Source organism: Spermophilus citellus (genome assembly GCF_964194105.1).
Source record: "Spermophilus citellus genome assembly, chromosome: 12".
NCBI classification, from domain to species: Eukaryota; Metazoa; Chordata; class Mammalia; order Rodentia; family Sciuridae; genus Spermophilus; species Spermophilus citellus.
In genome coordinates, this window is record NC_138198.1 from 38,347,074 (window position 1) to 38,370,229 (window position 23,156).

The 23,156-nt window shown below is 37.5% G+C and overlaps 1 protein-coding gene across 1 annotated transcript in view; it reads right to left on the minus strand.

Annotated features, from left to right (window-relative positions):
• Positions 1-23,156, minus strand: part of LOC308631924 (methylglutaconyl-CoA hydratase, mitochondrial-like) — a 182,146-nt gene that overhangs the window by 17,534 nt on the left and 141,456 nt on the right. The window contains exon 2 of the mRNA XM_081263480.1: positions 18,434-18,520. Within this exon, the coding sequence (XP_081119606.1) occupies positions 18,434-18,520 (87 nt within the window). The remainder of the gene's footprint in view (positions 1-18,433; positions 18,521-23,156) is intronic.

Here is a 23,156-nt window from a genome sequence, read left to right on the forward strand (position 1 = left end):
ACAGAGCCCCATGTAAATGACTAAACAGAAAACAGTAATAAGCATAGAATCCGTTATTTCTGAATGCGGACCTAGAGTTCAGCAGGCGGCAGCTCTGGGAATGCTAGAGCCACAGGGGCTCTGATACAACTAAGCACGAGTACCTTACAGTTCATCTTGTCAAGCTCCTTTTCCTGTAACCCAACCCCTGTGGCTGTCCTCTCAGCTAACTACACAGCTGTTTCTTCAGATTTTTTTTTGTATGTGTATGTACTAGTAACATAAGATCAGCAATGTAATAGAGATATTAAAATGCTACTTAATGCTCAGATATTCTCAACATCTTTGCTCATGCTTATAAATATCACAAATAAAAGCACACTTCAGCTCCATGTTCAAAATGTGTTTATCAACCTCGGTTTAATTTTAAACAAATTTAAAAAGACTTTTCAAAAATTTAGGGGTTTCTTAAAAGTATATTCTCTACTAACCTCTTCTTTTAGAAAGAAAAAAGAAATTTTAAAATTGCCCAACATGGAAGGGCACAGACGCACGCTGTTGTCAAGGGGCCACCTCTCCTGCTACTCCAGGGCAGGACTAGAGACAGGAACTCCCAGCTATGTGGCTACTCCAGCTCAAAGGGACCCTTCCTCACATGCATCTTGCCTCACCCACTCCTCAGGATGTATCCATCTGCTTTGCTGCTGGATACAGATATTTTTTCACTTCTCTGGAAATTTGTTTTAATGTCACAGTCAAATCAAACCATTCTGTGCCGAGTCCCACAGCTACTATATCAGTCAGCAAACACAGTATGTACGTATGGTGTGTTACAGGGCCCTTGGCCACCGAAGGTGCTGTGTGAGATAAGTCAGGACAGAGCTTGGGCCCTGCAGTTTCCACATCCACAGGTAAGCCACCAGTATACCGAGGGAGCTGCCAGTCAGCAGCTTAACCTATATTTTTTGCTAGTAACTAAGTGATCCTAAATCAGAAGGGAGTATTTTTGTCAGTGCTAAATATCTGTGGCAATTTGGTATCTTACTCGAATGCTAAAGCAGCTAACTAAAAGCTTTTCTAAAAAAAAAAAATGCTGAGGAAATATTATATTTTCTTCTCTCTGAAAAACAGCACCCTGGTTTTAAAATTCATTAAATAGAAGAAAATTTCAACTTTCCACTATCTAATGAATCACTGATATCTTCCATCTTTTGGTGAGATATGGAGAGTCATCCCCAAAACAAGCCTCTATCAGACTGTGGGCAGCCAACTGTGCCAATCCAACACACGAGCGCTTTGTTTCCTTCAGCAGAAAGGGATGCCGCTCCCTGTCCCAGAGCTCTCCACACAACCCGGGCTGCTGTGCAGACAAGCCAGGGCCAGATCAGAAATCACTTGGGAACGCAGGGCAACTTCCCTCTATACAGGGAAAGGGCACGAGTCCACCAAGACCTCTGTTGTGACAGACAGAGAGGGCACTGGGGTTGTGGGTCACCACAGGTAAGACACTGTCTACCTGACTGACTCTCAGGTCTCACTCTTTATGAAGTGAGGAAGGCAGAATGACTTGCCATTGTGAATGCTCGGAGAAGCTCCCCGTCTCCTCTTCCTGCCTATCCCCCAGGCACAGTGCTCTGAGCCCCCACAACACCAAGCGTCTCTCACATTTGGGGTGCAGTGACACACTCCAAGTGCCAGGCTCTCATCAAGATAGGAAAAAAACGAGCTCCCCTCCCCTACTAAGAAACCAATCCTTCTCCAGCAAAGAAGCCCTGCCTCCTCTCTCAGGTCTTCTACAAGCAGAGACCACCAGGGCGAAATTTATGCCTGTGCTGTTTTCCAAGTGTGACACTCACAGGAGAGTGACTCATGTGGGGTCTGTTCTACTTACAAAGGAGCTGGGTTTCTGAGAGGAGCCTAAAATTTGAGCACAGATAGTGCAGCTCTTCCCCATTACTGCCTGTCACTACCTCTCACAGCCCAGACCCAGAGCCCCTGAAAAGCATCCACATCATATGCCATCTTTCCGCCCTCCTCTAAGGACCTCTGCCCTGAGAACAGGGAAATGCTGAGGCTGTGGGAAGTGACCAGTACACTGGCTCTGTAGGTACTAAGACCAAAATCTCTGTTCACCGGGTCCAACTGGGGAACACGGGAAACTGGCTAGTCAGCTGAGTTCTGCCTTGAGTTTTCTCTGGGTATCCCCAACAAGAGAACTGTGTCAGTGCCCCAGTATAGGCCTCCAAAGTAGGAAAGGTCAAGGCCAGAGCATCTCTCCCCTACCAAAATTCCCAAAAAGTAAAGCCTCTCTGGGGTAAATGCAGAGATGAGAGGCCAGGGTGGGGTTAAGTCACCACACATTTCCACTTATCTTGACAGTTATTATTCAGTAATGTAACTGAGTAATATAATAACTTTACCTGTGGTTCCAACTCCTAGCATTTTTTAAAATGTTTCTTGACATGGCAAATGTAGTTATATCTATTTCTGATAAAATATATACATATACATACATACATACACACACACACACTCACACACACACACACACACACACACATAAATAAATAAAAACACTGTACGTAGTTAACTTTGACCTAGCCAGAAAAAATACATATGCACTAACTTCTGCTTCAGTACCTCTTGAGTTCTATTTTCCCTTGCTACACAAAGAGTGGCACTGGCAACTCCTGTACAGTTCTTAGAAATGTAGAACTCAGTCCCACTTCAGACCTGCTGAACCATGATCTGCATTTTAACAAGACCCTCAGGTGACTTTTAAGTGGATTAAAATTTAAGGAGCTCTGGGTGACTATGCAGAGAACTGAACAGTCCCATAATCCCACAGGATAACATACTGTCTTCACTCAGATTAACACCAATAACAGGAGGAAGCCAGAAGCGCACTAATTCTTGGGGTATGACTCATAAATATAAAGATGATGAACACTTAGGCACAAATGTCTATATAACAGCCCAGAATTGGTCACTACCTAAATGTCTATCTGTACCATGAAACACTACTCAGTAAAGAAACTATCGACATGCTACAAAATCAATGAATTTAACCAAAAAAAAAAAAAAAAAAAACCTCTCTGCTAGTGAAAAAGACATATAGAAATTAACACTATCTTCCATTTTTATAAAATCTTAAAATATGGAAATTAATTGATAGAGACAAAGCAAATTCTTTTAGACATCTGGGGACACGTGGATAAAGGTAGAGAGGAGCAAGAGAAAGGGATTACAAAGGGTGATAAAATTTCTGCAGAGAATGGATATATTTTTTTCATAAGTCAATGTATAACTCATGGCATGTCAATTATATCTAAATAAATATTTTTAAAAATTAATTGACCTACTTGATAAGAAAATGCTAATGCCAACAAAAGAAAAGTATACTGATTTCATAATCTTTTGTAAATAAGGGTTGATGGAAAGATGTAATTTCAGACGGATAAACCAAGTAACAGAGGTATGTGTAAGTTAAAAATTATTTGAAAAGCTAAGAAAAAATAATAGGAGAAAGAAAGGAGGAAAAAATTTAAAAATAGAAATATACTTATTTTGTCATCACTTGGAGTAGGAAGTCAAGAGAACTTTCTAAACAAAACAATGGATCAAGTATAATTCATAAAATAAAGATAAGGTAGTACAAAAATACAACTCTTTCACGTTATTGAAATAAAATCCATAAACAGAAAATATAGAACACAATTAAAATAATTTTCAAAATGTAAAGTAAGCAAAATCATAAACTACAGAAAATCATAATGACAGGAAGGTTAACACCACCCCATTTAGACAAGTGAAGGACCTATATTCATCTAGCAAGAAAATGACTCCACCTAGATCACAGAGCAAACTCCAGCTACAAGCAGAACATCACAAAAAGGAAGTAAGAGCCCTGAAACAGCCAGGTATGGAACCCCAGACAAGTACGGAGAAAACAACTCCCAATCCTTACAAGGGTAACAGGAGGGAAAAGAGAGCCTCCTATCTACTGATATATACACATTTCATGCAAAAGTCAAGGAAAGGTCTAAAAATGCACACATTAGCAATGATTACTTATGTATAAGAGAAAGATGCAGGAAACGGCAATGAAGAGTTTAAATGTTTATAATAAACATACATTCAAATATTCCTAAGGAATTAAAAACTATCAACAGAAAAAAAGGCTGGGCATGATGATGTGTGCCTGAAACTCCAGCTACTAAGGAGAGTGAGACAGGAAAAGGATGCAAGTTCAAGGTCAGCCTGGGCAACTTGACAAGACCCTGTCTCAAAATAAAAAAAATACAAGGTTAGGGAAGTAGCTCAATGATAGGGCATCCCTGGGTTCCATATCCAATACCTAAAAAAAGAAAAAGAGACGGGGGGGGGGGCAGGGAGGGAAGGAGAGGGGGGGTAGGGAGAGAGGGGAAGGAAGAGAGGGAGAGAGGGAAGGAAGAGAGGGAGAGAGAGGGGGGAGGGAGGGAGGGAGGAGAAAAAAGGAAAAAGAACCAAAAATAATTAGTGAATTCCTTTTTTGGTCTTGTCCAATTCTAGAGTAATATTCTGGAACAACACAGCTTGCTTAAGCCATTGCTCCTACTTAAAAAGTACAATTTTTCCCCAAACTGGCAAAAGTCACATCGTGAGTAAATTGCAAACAAGGAAGGACTGTCGTAAATCATAAATTGTCAAGTTTAAATATAAACTTAGCTATGATTCAACAAGGCAGAAATGTTAACAACTCAGAAAATAATTGACTTCTAGACACTTGCTTTCATTTTCCAACATTCTTGGCAAGAGGATAAAGAAAACTAAAATCGAGATCTGTAACTCACTATGTGGAAAACAAATCAAGGCAATTAGCTGGCGTGTTCTATTAACCAATCTTTCAAACACCATAATTCAGCACTTTGCATTTCCTGTCTTTACTTCAAATTAGGAAAATGAAGAAGTAAAATATATGCTGTACTGCACATAATTTAACTACATTACTTAATATTTTAAAACTTTTTCTTGACCCTCAAACAAATGCAAAATTCACAGTAAATATAAATATACTGTCTATCTTACAGATGGGTCAATTTTTAAATCTCTAAAATTAAGTAATTCTTAATAAAATATACACAAAATAAAAGTCAATCACTTAGAGAAAAAAATATAATATATATAAATATAAAATACAACCTCCCAAATGATATGACAACAGTTACTGTGGTACTAATTATTTTTAGAATAAGCTACACTTTATTTCAGATAAAGTGAAATAAAAACGAAATGCCTGAAAAAACTTATGACTTATATAAAATGGTGGTAATCACCAAAATCTAAAAAAAAAAAAATCAGTCATATCTATATCTTCTGTTTAGTATTAGATACACTAAATCAAATGAACAGTTTAAAAGGGATATACCTCAAATTTGTGCACACTCTTCAGTATTCACTACTCATAAACCTCTAAATGCTAATAAGTAGGAAAATTTTTAAGTAGATTTATACTTTACAAGTATATTTCCTAGTAACTTTTTATATAATTAAAGTGATTACAACTACTAAATGTGTTAAGTGACAAATACAACACTTGAAACTTCAGTCAAAAATTATGCATGCCTTATTCATGCTGAAATACTGGATCTTATGTCAGAAACTATTATTTCTAAGCCACAATAAATCAGATATTATACTTCATAGAAATGTACACACATATCTTTTAGAGAAAACTTATCAAATAATTTTATTTATATAATACTTAAATACTTCATGGGAAATATTCATCTAAAACAAGATATTTTAAAAATAACTAGGATTTTTATTTTTTCTTAATAGGACCTAGAACAACAACAACAACAACAACAAAAAACAATTATCAAACTACAGTGTCAGGGAGAGGGGAGTACACTCCCAAAACTACCCAAGAAATGCAGCTTGTTTATAATTTCCCAGGTAAGAAAGCAGCTGTCCCAAACTCCTAACAACTTTCTACAAAAATAAATAAATAAATAAATAAAATTAAATGCTTGTTAATGCCACTGAAAACAATGATGCAAAATCTAGCAACAATTCTTATCAGTCATCTAGTTTGACCTTTCAGGGGCATTTGATTTAACTCCCCTGAAAACATTTTCTTTCAAATAAATGGATTCTTCCTCCCTCCATACTCTGGTGGGACTATCTTTCTGGTTCTCCTCTTTCTACAGTAACCCCCAAGTGCCTTAACCAGTGCCACAGTTCCGCAGAGCATCAACATTCTGATGACTCCCAAATATGCCTCTCAAATCTGACTACTTGTCTAAAATCTCCACTTGGATGTAAACTTTAACTCTTAAGTTACACCTGCTACCCCCATCTAGATAAGGAGCAGTTTGTCCCAATTTCCAACAGCAGACCCCATCCAAGAACTGCTTCATCCATGTTCATTCTATCATCCTCGTTCACATAACAGGATTAAAAGGGAGCGGGGGTAGAAAGAGAAATTAAGATGCAGGCAAGTTTCAGCATGATTCTTAGAATATTAGTTAAAGGCAAACTGAAAGAAACTCCAGGAGAAAGTCCAATATGAAGACAGGAAGAAAGAATTATCCTTTGGCTCCCATGTCTGCAGCTGGATCCCAGCCCATTTGCCCTTGTATGTGGGTCTGCCTACCATGTACCGGTTACCATGCTAGTTACCAGGCAGGGTTGCAAAAAATGAAGTCCACTTATTTCTTACAACAGGGAGGAGATATGGAAAGTACCAGATGGCAGAAGATTAGAATCCATATGAAGAGATTCTGTTCAACCAGTATGCCTCTGTAAACTTATAACAAAACAATTCAGAGGAGTTCAGTTTAATAATGTGTAAAATGCAATTTTTCTACAAGAAAATAAACATCTTACATGTTCTTGAAAAATGTTAAGCCCAGGGGATCTTTTGACATCCTGAGAGTCCCATTATATTGTGAGATATAATGTAACTACAAGCTTAATATAAATATAGTAGGAGGAAAGATCATATAGATAATAAAACCTTAAAGAAATTTTTCTTGCACAAACACAGCTAGGCTAAGGCATAAGTAGAGTGTGATTCCAGTAAAAAATCTCTGCCAGGGGCAGCCCAGATAAGTTTGATATGTGTGTGCATCTACTATACTAAGGTAAATTTGTTTTAAGTTGTTAGTGACTTACTTCATGCTACTTTAAGCCTTTCAATTCTAAACTTCAAATATGTCCCAATTCTAAAATTCAAAAACACAATAACAAAAATAAAATGAAAAGCACTCCTTGAGATTTATCCCATAAAATTTACATCAGATTTTTCATACAGATTTTTTAATCTATTGCACAAAAATATCTTTTTTGTATTTGACAAAGAAATACAACTTTTTCTGATAGGAAAAAAAAGTACATGAATTGTAGAATTTCAATCACATGAAGAAAATATAACCAGAGAATACAAAATTTTCAAAAATTATTTCTTTTTATAAAATCTTTTACCAAAATCTTTAGAAAAAAGACTTTAGTTAGGTAGAGGATTCAAAATCTGTCCCTTTTAAGGTAATTATCTGCATTTCAAAGCAAATTCAGCCTACATTTACAAAGCTAAATGAAAGTTTCTGCAATTTTATTTCATCAGAGAAAGGAATAGGAAGCTGGAAATTCCTGACATTTTGAAGGAGTACTGTGCAAGATCACTCAGAAAAACAACATTTTACCTCACATTAGAATCTACAATGTAATATTTGAGTGAAAAACTATTTTAAATATATCTTCATTACTAAGTACTAATTGTTGAAGGCCTCAAAAAGAGAGAATTGGGCCCAACTCCTCAGAGTTTGTATCTAAGACAGAATTTCAAACATGTTTCTTAGCTCTGCATGATCTGTCAACTAATCTAAATCCTTGCTAAAGATAAGAAGGAGGACCAGGACAGGATGTAGCTCAGTGATAGAGGGTACATGCCTAACACAGATTAGAGTGCCACAAAAAAGAAGTAAATACATAAGAATGGCCATCAGTGGACACACAAGTAACATGTCGACTCTCTATACTCTATACTGCTAATCTGCATAATTTTGGTCCCCATTGTGATGCACATCCTGCCACAACCAGGAAAACCTGCAAGGAAGGTGTACACCAGGAAGCCCTGGAAACTACAATGTTTGTAGACTCTAATCATTCTATGTCTGTGTTTCCTTGCTGATGCCTAATACTTCAAAATAATGGATTTGTTACTTTCAACAGAGATACTTCATACTTGAAGAGGGGAAGTGACTTGTAACAATAATCAATGTCTTAGGAATCTGATAACTCTCCATTTCCTCTGAATGAAGCATGTCAAAAAAGCCACATCACTTTTCTTTTTAAAAACAAAATAAATGAATTTTTTTTCTAGGATTTTGGAGTTACTGTTTAGAAAGAATAGACTTTCTAAGAAGTTAGGAACACTAACATAAAAAATGTAAGTGAAAATAAGGAACTTCTTTCTGATCTGTATTTTAATAAACTAGTTTTCACGTAAGTTCAGCAGCTTTAAGTTCCTCAGAATCTTTCACTAAAAACAAGCAGAGCACAGGAAATTACAATGGCTATTTGCCCCTCAGAGCCACAGAGAGAGTCTCCAGTTGTGGGAAATGTAAACTTCACAGGACAAGAGGGGGAAGTGACGTCCAAAAGGCAGGTAAACCCTGACTTGTCCCATAACTGATACTACAATTGCAAAATAAAATTATAGCTTCACAGCCTGAAATTTTAACACCCACCTTGAGGCAGAGTGGGCAGGCCCCAGCAACACATACTCAGGGTACTTAACCACTGGGTCTGAATATGAAGGAGCCCCATAAGAATAGGCAGGATCTTCTGCCACCAAATCCATGACCATCCACCAGCCAAACCACCTTCTCCCAAGGAAAAAATTAATCTAGCAAGCTCTTCTCTCAGAAAATGAACAAATATTATGAGAAGAATTAGTGAAATAAGGACCAAGAAATAAGAAGTGTATCAAATTTTCTTCCTGCAATGTCTGGTCTGTTAGTCCACTTTATTAAGCTTGAAAATGGATTTTTTTCTCTCCCTTGAAAAGCCTTAAAACTAGAAAATATTTTTGAAAATGTAGAATTTTGGCTTTCCTTGAAAATAAGAAAAATATAAGAAAAAAGAAAAATAAAACTATTCAATAAATAAGAAATGTCTTCAGGACTCAATATATACAAATCTTAAAAAATTGTTTGATCTAACTTGGCACATATGAAGAATATATTCACATACACATAATGAAGCATAATAACAACAACTCCCATATAATTAATACTCCAAGTACATCAAGGTCAGAGCTAATACTTTTTTGTCCATTTGCTCTCTTCACCTGCCTTCCCAAACCCAAAGGAAACCAACACTTGCCAAACCCGTGTTCATCTTTTTCGAATTTTTCTTATGTACAAGTGTGATTTCATTTACACATCCACAAACTATAAACTGTTTAATTTTTCATGCTGTTTATAAAAAAGATCATATTGCTTCAAATATTCATCCATACTCTTACATGGGTATATTATTCATTTATATGCAATGCTGACTAGTATCTAATTGTACAAATATACAAAAAACATTCACCCATTCTCCAGTCATCGAGATTTGGATGTTGTCATCTTTCTGCTATTAACAATGTAAGCGTCCCTAGGACACATATACAAAAATGTCTATAGACCAATGTATTTTCAAATCCAAATACCAAGCCTTCATTAGTAGATCAAAATTAGGCTTTAAAAAAATAGCATAGGGTAGCATCAACTGTAGTACACAAGGAAAAGAACATGAGTTTTGATACTCACCCAGCACTGTGTTCAAGGGGCCAAACTGTAGATTTCTTTCTTACTGTGGGGTTAGCAAAAAGGCTTAAAGTCACCCCTCTAGGTAAATGCCCCCTAAAAAGTAAACTACAAAGTTTCATGAAATGTGGACATTCTAATATGTAAGGCAATATCAACCTGGTTCCCTAAGCAACTTGACCAATTTATCTCCCTTTGGAAGTGTATCAAATGTTCTTCCTGGTGATCTGCTTCCTCACGAGCTCTTAGCAGTACCAAGTTTAAACATTTCTGGATAATGCTATGGACAGAACAGCCTTCCACTGTGGTCTTACTTTGCATTTCCACAATTACTAATGAGGCTAACCATCGTTCCAGGTTCACCCCCTTCTCCTGCTCTAGTGTGAAGTCCTTTCTGTGGTGCCCTCTTACTGACCACAAGGCTGTGGTCTCATTGAGTGTCCATTCCTCTGTGCAAATGTATATAAACAAATCCTTTAGCACCTGCTTCAAGTATTTTCTCCCAGTTTGTGACTTTATTTTATGTACAGTAATTTTTGAAGAACAGGTTACTTAAGTTTAATTTGGTAGAATTTATCAATCTTTCCTTTTATGTGTTTTTTTCATAATTAATTATTTATTTAATAACTTTGCCATTAATTACTTAATAAGTCTGCCATTCCCTAGCAATCCACATCGCTACCTCTGTCATATCTAAGTTTCCCTACTTGGGTGGATCTGTTTTGGAGTTCTATGTTTGTGGGTCAGATCCAAGATGGCTACACAGTTAGGCTTCTTTACTGAGATTTCTGACCAGCTATGTTTTAGTATACAGTCCAGGTCATAAACACCTCCATTCAGCAATATGGACCCAAGGTCACAAACATCTGCTCATTAGCATGCAGATGTAACCTGTTGGCACTGTGTCTTCTTTGTTTGGCCTGCATATAATAAAGGCCTATGCAAAGACTCAGGCTGGGGGTGGCTGCTGCCTCTGAATAAAGCATGTCTACAATCCCAACTGTGCCTCTCATCTTCTTTTACCTGCACAGATCCCAAATTTGTTCCCCAGGGCCTGAGCTTCAATCAGACAGTGTTCCACTCCAGTGGGCCACCTGTCTATCACAATGCAAATAATGTGTCACCTTAATTTCTATGTCATTAAAATAATTCTTGAGTACTAATAAGATAAGACCTCCTCATTTCCTCCTACTTTAGTAGAAGTAGTTGGCTATTTGGGATTGCTTTTTGCTCATGTTCCTCACTAAATCAATGCTGAGAATTTGCAGGTTTTTTTTGTTTTTGTTTTTGTTTTTGTGACGTCAAAGATTGAACCCAGAACTTCACATTCCTAGTTCTTTTTTTAAAACTAAATTTGGAGGCAGGGTCTCACTAAGTCTCCTAGGCTGGCCTCAAACTTACAATCCTCCTGCCAAAGCTTCCTGAGTAAGGAGAATGCAGGTGTGTCCCACTGTACCCAGTTGATCCTTTTAGCTTTTTGATGTAGAGGACTCAGGACAGTGTCACTTCTTCTTTTTCAGTCTTTACTTACCTTTCTATACAGACAGGACTTCAGAACAGAGCTGGACAGAGATGGTGATGGGAGTGGTCTCCTACCTCATTACTGATTTTAGAAAATGGCCTCTAACATTTCACAGATGCTTTTCACAGGGCTAATGAGTTTCCTTCTATTTCTAATTAACTGTGAGCTTTTTTTCATGAATACATGTTGATATTTCTCAAATGCTTTTTCTCAATCTATGCTTTATCTTAATTGCTAAATATCATAAATAAAAATTAATTCTTTCAAATAGAAACCACCCTTACATTCCTTGGTCTTTTTTGACAACCAGCTAGATTTCATCTATACTCATATAGATGAGTTCCTCATATTCCTTTCTCCCACTGTTTCTTTTATACTTAGGTATAAAGGGTACACAGGTATAAAATGATGTGAAAAGATGAGTTTAGAAGTAAATTCTCACTAGACTTGACTGTAGAATCATTTATATAAGATTGTAATGATCTGTTCTTTGCAAGTTCAGCAAAATGCCTGAAATGTACATCTTCAACATTTAAAACTATTCTAGCCCAAGATTTCTTCCTTTTTTTTTTTTTTTTTTGTTGTTGTTGTTGTTTGCTTTTGTTCTGTTTTGGTTTGGTTTTCTGGTGCTGGTTGAACCCAGAGACTTGTGCATGCTAGGTAAACACTCTACCAACTGAGCTATATACCCAGCCCACTGAAACCAAAATTTCACGTTTACTGGCACAATTTTCTCAAAACATTTTCTTTTTATCTTCACAGTCTCTACAGTGTCTATAATCTTGTCTTTTTTAATTTGCAGTGTATGTATTATTAAATGCACTGTACTCCCTTGAAAGGGCTTGGCTGAGAATTTGTTCCTCTCTATTATATCTGTCTTCTTGCCTCTGAAAGTTCCCTGAACTTTCTTGGGTTTACAACTTTTCAAAATAACTTTTTAAGGTAAAGCTTAGTTATTTATTGTCACTGATTTTTCTCTTACTAACATATGAATTCAAGATTGTGAATTTCCCTCAAGTAACTCTTTGGCCAAATCTCATGTATTGAATATACAACAATCAATCCTCTTCTTCCCCTTCTTCTTTTTTTCTCTCAGTAGTGGGGATTTAACCCAGGAGTCCTTTGCCACTGAACTATACCCCAGTTCTTTTTTATTTTTATTTTGAGTCACAGTATCACTAAGATGCTACAGCTATCCTCAAACTTGCATCCCTCTTGCCTCTGCCTCCAGAGTCAATGGGATTACAGGATGCATTACCATGCTCGGCCTAATGATTTATGCTTCGAATTCTTTTTCCCCCCTCTACAGTTCCTCCTCTGGCTCATGAGCTAATAAATAGTTTCTTTTAAATTGAAAAATATTTGGTTTTCTATGTTGGCATATTTTGCTTCTAACTTGCCTATATTGTGAACAGCAAACGTGGTCTCTGTGTATCAATTTTCTGAAATTTAACAAACTTTGGGGGCCGGATAACACATTTTTTGTATTCATGAGAACAATAGTTTTCTCTGATCTGGGGTTAAGAGTTCATTAAACCAAACTTGGCAACCATGTTTAAATCATTATCTTTATTAACTTTGTGGTTTTAACCTCATGATAAATTGAAGGAGATGAGTTGAAATTATCCACAATGATTATAATTTCACTGATGATAATAAATTATCCAATTTTTCTGTATCATTTTATCTGTATATACACAGGCTTAGGGTTATGCTTCCTGAAAAATAACCTTTTATCATATATAGTAACTCATTAATAATGACTTTTTTTTTTACCTATCCCTTTCTTTTGGTTAGCAATCTTCTGGTACAAAAATAGCTACACAAGATGTTGCCATTATTAACAACACATAACTGGGGATTTTAACTTTAATAGCAAGTTTAACTGACTGATATTAATGGTAACCATTAGCCATATTTCAAGAGCATCTTACTTAGTTTGTTCTTAATTTGTATGCTTCCTTTTTCTCTTTTTTTTTTTTTTTTTTTTTTGTTGTTTTTTGGTGGCACTGGGGATTGAACCCAGGTCCTTGTCATGGCAGGCAAACATTCTACCAACTGAACTATATCCCCAGCCCTGTCCTTCCATTTTTTAAGACTATAGGAACTTGTGGTTTTGTTTTTATTCCTACTCCTTCTATCCCTCTACTCATTAGCAAGTTTTATGCTCCATTCTGGTTCCTAAATCTTACCAAGAATGCAAATCCCTAAGTGTAATATCTTAAGCTCCCTACCACAGAATATAAAGGACTTAAAACCCTTAAGTCTCCAAATAACAATGAAAATTTCCTGAGCTAACCATGAAGCAAGCTGTCCAAGTTAGAACTGGAAATCGGTCAATTTTAAAACTAAACAAATTAAAAGAATGGAAGGTAGAATTAATTTCAAATGAGGAAAAATAAAGAAATTAGAAGAAAACTGAGATTTGGGCTGGGGATGTGGTTCAAGTGGTAGCGCGCTCACCTGGCATGTGCAGGGCACTGGGTTCGATCCTCAGCACCACATAAAAATAAAATAAAGATGTTGTATCCACCAAAAACTAAAAAATAAATATTAAACAATTCTCTCTCTCTCTCTCTCTCTCTCTCTCTCCCTCCCTCCCTCCCTCTCCCTCTCCCTTAAAAAAAAAAAAAAAAGAAGAAGAAAACTGAGATTTAAAAAGGGAGGGTGGTCAGTGCTTAATTTCATTCTAGTACACACTATGAGCTAAAAATGCTTTTTATATTTTAAATAGCTAACAAAAAATTTAAATACTATTTCATGACACACGAAAATTTTATGAAATTAAAACTTCAGTATGCATAAAACTTTACTGCAAAAAGAGCCATGTACATTTGCTTATACAAATGTTCAAACATGATCTGAGTCTCCTTTTACATTGTAATGTCAAAGTTGAGTAGCTGCAACAGAGATCACATTGCCTGCAGAGCCTATCGTATTACTTCTTTTAAGAAAGTTCGCCTGCCTCTAGTTTTCACATATTAGGCTGGGCACAGTGGCCACTTGCCTGTAATCCCAGCGGCTCAAGAGGCTAGGGCAGAAGGATCACAAGTTCAAAGCCAGACTCAGCAACTTAGTAAGGCCCTAAGAAATTTAGTGAGACTCTAAATAAAATATAAAAGGGGCTGGGGGAAAAAAGGAAGGGGGGCAGCCCTAGGGATATGTCTCAGTAGTTAAGAGCCCCTAGATTCAATTCCCAGTATCAAAAAAGTAGGTTAGGGGCTGGGGATGTGGCTCAAGTGGTAGCGCGCTCGCCTGGCATGCCTGCGGCCCGGGTTCGATCCTCAGCACCACATACAAACAAAGATGTTGTGTCCGCTGATAACTAAAAAATAAATATTAAAAAAAAAAAGGTTAGAGCAAGATACTTAAGTTTCTAAATGCCTTTCAAAATCTCACTGAACATCACAACAGATACCTTAAAATTTTTAAATCTACCAAAATGTGGCAATAATGAAATATTATTAAGAAATACTAAGGAGCTCTTGGAGAATAAAAGGAGACTGGATCAAGAAGTAGAGGAGAAAAGCTATATTATATCACAGAAAAGAAAAATGCTGCTGCAAAGATGAGTTCCAAGTTCAGAAACCATAAATGGAGATTCTGGAAAAAACATTAGGGTGACTTAAACAATGAGACCAACCTTAATTTAAAATCCAATATTTAAAAAGTTACAGGGAACATGAAATTTTACTTCCAAGACTGAGCTCTCTGATCGACATTAAACTAAATTCATTATCTGTCTCAGGAGAATCTGAACCTGGGGTTTAAGCTGGAAAGAGAAGCAGGGAGGGGCCTAAGACCAAACCAGCACAGGACACAGATCAGGAGGAAGAGGCAATTAAGTCTATGACCACTATGCAAATCAACACAAAAAACTTTAAATTTTAGCCAAAAAAAGAGGGGTAGAGAGTAACGACACTAATAAAACCACACTGGGCCCCAAGAGGAAACAAATTCCACCAGCCAGTTAAGTAAGAAAGTACTTCTCTACACCACACAGGAAAAGATGGAAAGCTTTACCATGCTCTATGAACAAAATAAACTTTTTTAACAAACCAGAAAAGAGTAACCAAAAAAACAAAATTAAAACAATCTCATTTGTGATTACACCAGAAATATTCAAAATTGAATCCATATTAAAAACCACTTCCACCCCTAATCACAATGATCAGGTAGGGCTTATTCTAGTCATACCAGGACAGCGTAGCCTTGGTAAGTCAATTATTAAGATAACTCTGTATATTACTGGCTAATTGAGCTAAATTCTAATAAATACTAACTGACATTTTAAAAGCATTTGGCAAACTTTGACATTTTTTCCTCAACTAAAAAACATTAACAATCTCACCAAAATTAAAACAGATAAGGTTGCAACAAATGAATATTATAAAGGGTCTTAGCTAATGTAAAAATATATATGTATTAAAATATGTAAGATTAAATTATTGGGATCATGTGCATGTACAAATATGTAACAATAACTCTCACTATTACGTATAATTATAAGGCACTAATAAAAATGTGGGAAAATAAAAGATAAAAATGCTTTATTCATTGATAATGATTGATAAGGCAATGAACACTTCATGTGGAAAATACAAATTAAGGAAGAACAATAATGCAAGTTATTACTAAGCTGGACTGATATAAAATAACTACATAAAAATTCAGTAACTGTCCTACGGACCTATGATAATAAGATTGCTATAAAAGTAGGAGGAAGATCACATTTAAAGGCATAAATGCTTAAAAAAATAACTAGAAATAAATACTAGGGGTGCGGGGGAGAAGAACAAGACCAATGTGAAAAAAACATTAAACTTCCTTGAAGTCATTTAAAAATGAATGAGAGCACCACCCCAAATGAATGAACCTCCAAAACAGGAGCCATGCATACCATGTTTGGAAAGGTTTCAGTATCATAAAAATGTCCGAGTTTTGTGGCATTCCAATCAAAGACCCAACGGAGTATTTTTTCCCTCTTTGCTTTGCTTTAAAAAAATTTTTTTAAGTACTAAATTCATCTGAAAGAACTAAAGTATGAGAATCAACAAAGAAAATCTTCAAGGAAAAAGAATAAAGATGGGAACCTTGTATTGTCCACATACTAAAAGTTTAAAATTTAAAGCTAATAAACTCAATTTAGGGTGGTACATTAAAAGACATTATCTGTAACACACTGAACAAAAGATTAACAGACAAAATTCTTTTAGGGCTTGAGTTATAACTCAGTGGTAGCACACTTGCCTGTCACACCAGAGGACCCAGTTTGATCCCCAGCAACGTGTCCTGAAAAGTCTTTAAAATAAATATTTATTAAATAATCCTACAAAAGGATGAAGGATGTGAAAAGACAACTTACAGAGGGGGAAAGCATGTCTTAGTTGAAAAATTTCAAATTAATATGTTTAGCTGACCTTTTCTCTTGACAAAGAGAAGGGAGCGGGAGGAGTGGAACAGAAGGGAAGATTAGGGAGGATGAGACTGATCAAATCATGCATATGTAAGAATATGGCATAATGAATCCTACTATTATATATAATTATAATGTACCGATAAATTTGTAATAAATAAATTATTATATTTGTGGGATACAATTTGATAGGACTTACAAAATAAAAAATGAACAAATGATACTCGGAATAGCAACTTCATGTTTAAGACTCTGTGTCTATGCAAAAATGTCTCTTATGTAAAAGCTCTCTCTTGTCTAGCGAGGAGGTCCACAGAACAGGGTAGAGGAGAGAGTGGCTACGAAGTCCCTGATCAAGACCTCCAGAGACCAAGCAGGAAGCAGGTCTGATTTTATTGCGCAGTTACCATGTATATATACTCAGACAATAGCTAAGCAGATTACAGGCAGCCACCAATACAAGTTTTTTTTTTTTTTTTTTAAGAGAGAAGAGGGGGAGAGAGAGAGAGAGAGAGAGAATTTTTAATATTTATTTTTTAGTTCTCAGTGGACACAACATCTTTGTTTTGCATGTGGTGCTGAGGATCAAACCCAGGCCGCACGCATGCCAGGCAAGCGTGCTACCGCTTGAGCCACATCCCCAGCCCACCAATACAATTTTTGCTAACTGTCCTTGCAGCAACCAATCGAGGAGCAGGCTGTGGAGCAAGCACAGGGACCGCAACACAGTTTCACACCCAGAGATGTGCCTAGTGAGTAAGCGGTCTGCCACTCACATGCCCAGCACGAGAAGAGTGGCCTGCCACTCCAATGCCCTTAACATATGCCATGTATGCAGTACTTGATGCACTTGTCCCCACATTAAAGGTCATTCACTGATTGAGTATAAATAACAAAAACAGTGAAAAAATTTTTAAAACCTACAATGTTCATTAAATGAAGAAATGATTTAAAATCTTAGCTAAGACTACATTAATATGTAATAGTAAAATTGAAAATTGATAACAATAAAGTACACTGCTACATGTACTATAATTCTAAGGAAATAGTATGACAATATTTATATAAAAAAACAAAAAAATACAAATCCATAAATTTTTTGTGTAGGCAGTTATTTAAAAGATATACATACGAGGTATCTTTAATTATAAAATATTTCACATAATTTTTTAAATTAAACATGACATATATGAATATGTCAAAATGAACCTCACCATTATGCATAACTATAATGCACTAATCAGATTTTTTTAGAACTGATTTTGCTCATTTCTTTCTCAGTCAGTAACCAATTCCCTTAGATATAACCAGCATTTTGATTTAACAGTAAAATGTTTCACAAGCCTTTGAATTTCTTATGCATATAGTCATATTGTATGCAGTCTTTTGTATCTAGCTCATTTTGCTCAACATACTGTCTGACAGTCATCCATGTTGTTGCACATATCAGTTTGTTCTTTTCAACTGCTAAGGATGCTGTGTTAGTATGGATATATAGTTTGTGTGTCTGTTCAATGATTTATTTCCAATTTTTGGCAATTATGAATAAAGCTGCTATCAACATTAAAAGTAAATAAATAACAAATAAATTAGCCAGTTATTAGCCATGAGTAATAATATATGACCAAAGTTTATACATAAAGACAATATGCAACTATTTATGTCTGGACATTGAAGATCATCTTTGGCATGCTAAAAGGAAAATTTAATTATGCTTACCTATGTCATTAATCACCGCTCTTATTTTGGAGACAAAAGGTCCAACTTCACTGGCATGCATTTTGGCTCTTTCTTTAAGATCAGTACCTGCAAAGTATTTTATTTACAAATATAATCTTGTTTTAAACAAATTTTAAGGCAAAGAATGGAAAATTTATTTAAAATTAATACGAAACTTTAAAAGTCAGCTAATTTTTTCATCTATTAAAGGAACTAAATTACCTTTGTTTTCCTTCCCGATGACTACTCTCAACAAGAATAAAATATTGGTTTTTTTGTACAGCTATTACATGTTTAAAGCAACACTTTTCAAGCTTTCTAGCTTCAGGACCCCTTCACATTCTTAAAGTAAGAGACCGTGTTTGGATGATACCAGCAGTTATTCTAGTAGAAAGGAAAACTAAGAAATTTGAACGTAATTATTCACTAAAAATACAAATAAACGCAGTCATATAAGCATAAATGACTACAGTGTGGTGCCAGCACCTTTGTTCTCACATTCATTCTACCTTCCCACCACCACCTTAGACTCATAAATGAGGGGGTATACAAGGCATACATGTGGCTATCTACTCTCTCTTTAATCCATTATAGATTAATTATGACCACATATGATATCAAGTATGGCTAGAGCTGGGGCACGTGAACTCACCCACTTCCCAGGGGAGTGAGAACTGGAGCTAACAAATCACATATCATACAGTCCATCAGTTCTCAGGTATACAGAAAATCTCTATCATGTAACAAAAAAATACTCAGATAGCATTCAAAAGAGCATATGCAGAACAGCAAAGAACTATAAGTAATCTAAATATACATCAAAAAGAAAAAATAAAATTAGGCAACAGTTATTCAACAAAGTCACACACACAACACACACACACACACACACACACACACACACACAAGAAAGAAAAGAATTAAGAGTATAAATACAGATAAATCCACTGAATGAAACATGTATTTACAGAAAGATACACAGAATAATAACCACTTACTAAGTTTTTAAAACAAGAATATTACCTAAAGGAAAAATAGACAAATGGAATTACTTCAAACTAACAGCTTCTACATAACAAAGAAAATAATCAAAAGAGTAAAGAGACAACCTGCAAAATGGGCAAAAATATGTGTAAACTATATAACCGGTAAGGGGTTAATGTGCAAAATATATAGAGACGCAAACAATAGCGAAAGAATAAATAATCTGACTAAAAAAAATGGCAAAGGATGTTAACAAAAACTTCTCATAAAAAGATGTATAAAATGTCAACAAATAATGATAACGTTTTGAATTTTGCATAATTAGCTTTTGTGTATTTAATTTTTTGCTTCTAAGACAGCTCCAAAACTGGGGCTTAGAAATTAAATTGGAAGGTAAGATTTAGCAGGGGAAAAATGAAAGTCATATTTAATCAACATGATGCATGATCATTACTGTGTGACTGAATCTAATTCCCTTGAGTAACAGAAAAATTGAAAAGGGGAGGAAGAAAATTAGAGCTAATTGATTCTAATAGATAGAGTCTGTGCTTCTGCTCCAAAGGCTGTGTCTCATTCTTCTACTTGGAACTCGGTGGAGTGGAGGAGGTGCTGCCCGTCTGCTCTCTCTGACAGAGCAGGAAGGATCTCACTGTACAGGACTCAATTTGCTGCAGTTGACAATTACAGTCAACAGGAAGGGAGTCCAGAGCCATCTGATCTTTACCTCTGCTCCATCTGCCACAGACTGTACCTTTGTCATCTGAGTGGGCAGCACCTTGGGGTCCAGAGCCCACCCACCGAACCCAGAGGCCAGAAGATAGGAACTGGACACATCCAACCAGCCCAGGTCTCAGGTGGAGCAGGGCCAAATGCAGCAGCAGTGTCCTGGGTGCCTCTTCTCTTTTATGGAGGTGGGGAAGGAGGGAGAAGAGCCCATAGAATTGAGGGTTACAGACTGAAGATTCCTGGAATCCAAAGTCCCCAGCAATAAAGAAGGAGAATGGGAATGAGCAGAGATGGGACGCAGGGCTGAGTGGACCAGCCACCACAAACAGCGGGAACTCCACCTGACACAGCGCAGGCAAAGGCCGAGCCTCCCCAACAAGCCTCCCCACAGCCTCAAGGGCTAATCACCCAGTCCTGGGCATAGTTAGTTAGTATGCAAAGACAAGGGATATCTGTGGGTCCCAGGAACACAGAAGAATGGAACGAGAGTGGTATCCACTTATGCCCAAACAAAGCCTGGACATGGCTTCTCAGTTCTATGCAGAATCTAGAATTTATTTCTACCTCTTGGATAGGAGTTGGAGGCATAAATGAAGCTGAGGATACTGCTCATCCACCTGAGGCTATGGAGGCCAATAAAAAGAAATAGGTGTAGGAACATGAAGTCAACCACGGGCATCCTTGGTAACATGGTCAGAGTCATGGAGTGTGTCGGGCAGAGGTCACATCCAATGTCCAGCTCACATTGCCAGCACTGTAGGCTGAGCAGAGCAGGGGAGGACAGAAAGATGACTACTGATTCAACCTCGACAGGCCAGCCCCTTCAAAGTTGATACAATAAAAATGTCCACTCCACATCCACTTTTTCACCAGCCAAAGTTTTCCCCTCTGCCTTATTTGACCTTCAGAATCTCCTGTTGGGAGCCAGGACCATCATTCATATACCCATTTTTTCCAACTGAAGAAACTTACAATAGAGAATCATAAGACACACACTGCCCAGAAACACAATCATCCTAAATGGAATTAGCCGTACTGACCACAGCTGGGCTGCATTGGTCAGCTCTGAATCCACCCATCCTGTTTGGGCCATGGATATGCCACCTCTTATCAGCCCTGCGACAACCATGAACTAAGATGCTCCAAGACCATAAACCACTAAGGAAGAAACACTTCTGTCAATCAGACCATGACAGGCCAGACACTTCGAAGTTGATAAAATAAAGATGTCATCTATAAAAACCAATAGAACACGGTTATACAAGGGATAAGACATCAAGAGAAGACTTTTGCACCTACGTCACCTTTTTTATTACATTGCAAATAAAAACAATTTCTTCCATTGTCCTTCGAAAAACAACAAAAAATAGTTACTAATAGCCAAATTAAAGAGAACCAATCCCACCCATCATTCTCTTGGTGGCCAAAGTTCATAGACTAATCCAGATTTGACCCAAACATGTTCTAACTGGGGTCTGGTGAGGCTACCCTGGGAAGACCCCTCGCTGGGCTCGTGGAGGGCCGGGAGGCCTGAGCGACCACACACCTGTTTGGAGTCAGGCGTCCGCAGGTTCAGGCTGGCGGTGGAGATGGTCAGAGAGATGCTCATTCCTGCAAACTGGAGGTTGCTCTTTCCCAGGATGCTGGACAGCATTTTGCTCGGAGGCTGTGAAATCCAAGAGCATTTTTTGATTTACAGAAGGCCACCCTGCCGGACCTCTGTGCTGGCCTCCTCTACAAGGGTGGAGACCCAGATATCAGCCACACACAGCCCCCCAGCCCTCACGGACCCCTCCTCCCACCTCAGGCACCGGAAGATGAAGATGAAATGAGTGAGCTGGGAGGGAGAGAGCCAAGGCTGACAGGTGGCGTCTAGAATATGCACTGTGCAAACTGTAAAAGAGAATCAAACTACCTCTCAGGAAAGACCACAGCAGACCAGCGTGGGGGATGATATGCAATCTCCAAGGATGGTGAGAGTGTTGGTTGCTACGGGAATGAGCCCCAAATCCTTCCACACAATCACCTTCTGGGTGGGGGTTCACATAGAGAGTCCAGCTAGAATCCTATGGCCTGAGCCAGCCCAGGGTGGATTGACCCAGGCTGGCTATTACTGGTGTCCCATCCTTCTTTCAGGAACCAAAGGGCTGCATGTTCCAGTTAGGTGCCTTCTGCCCCAGTCCCTGGACAAATCCTGTCAACACTCATTTCTCTGTCCTTTGGGACCAACCAACCCATCTTTTCGATTTGAAGTAGAGTATTCTCTCTTTCCGGATGCCAGTTAGTTCTAACAAGGCACAAACTGTTTTAATATCCTGGGAAAGAAAAGGGAGTGACGAAGGCCAGGGTTTTCTCAAGTGGAGTCGGCAAACTGTGAGGACTCACTCCACCTGCTGAAGGTCAAGCCACAGAATGTTCCAGCAGACTGGGATAAATCACTGACGTCCATATCTGCTGGCCTTCTCCTTCTCTCTCTCAACCAGGCGTACCCCATTTAATTAGCCAATCAGAATAGGCTTACACTTTAGGATTTCTATCCAGCCAATGAACTTTCTCCAAAAATAACTTTTTATGGAAATCCCCTACTAAAAGGGAAAAAAAAAAAAACCCTCTTCCATGCTTGCCTTAGGGGACACTATTTGTGGCTACCCTGATTCAGTGTGCCCAAATCGCAGCACTTTGCTTCCAAGATAAATGCTATTTCTTTTGTCTCTCTGTGCTGATTTTTCTTTTTTTTTTTAAGTCAACACTCCTGAAAAAGATATTTAAAAATAGAGATGCCCAGGCCCCACCTGTGAGATCTGGGTCAAGTGCACCTGAGGTGAAGCCCAGAAATGGGCACTGTTTCTTCCTCCTCCCACCAAGAGGACTATGAGGGTAACCCAAGACTTGTTAGTACCACCCATCTTTGGGAGTGAAGTTCCCTATCTCTGCTCAGACACTTCTCCGTCCCTGAATCCAAGATTCAGAGCCTCTCTTGGTCCTCAATGTCTGCAGAGGATTGACCAGACCT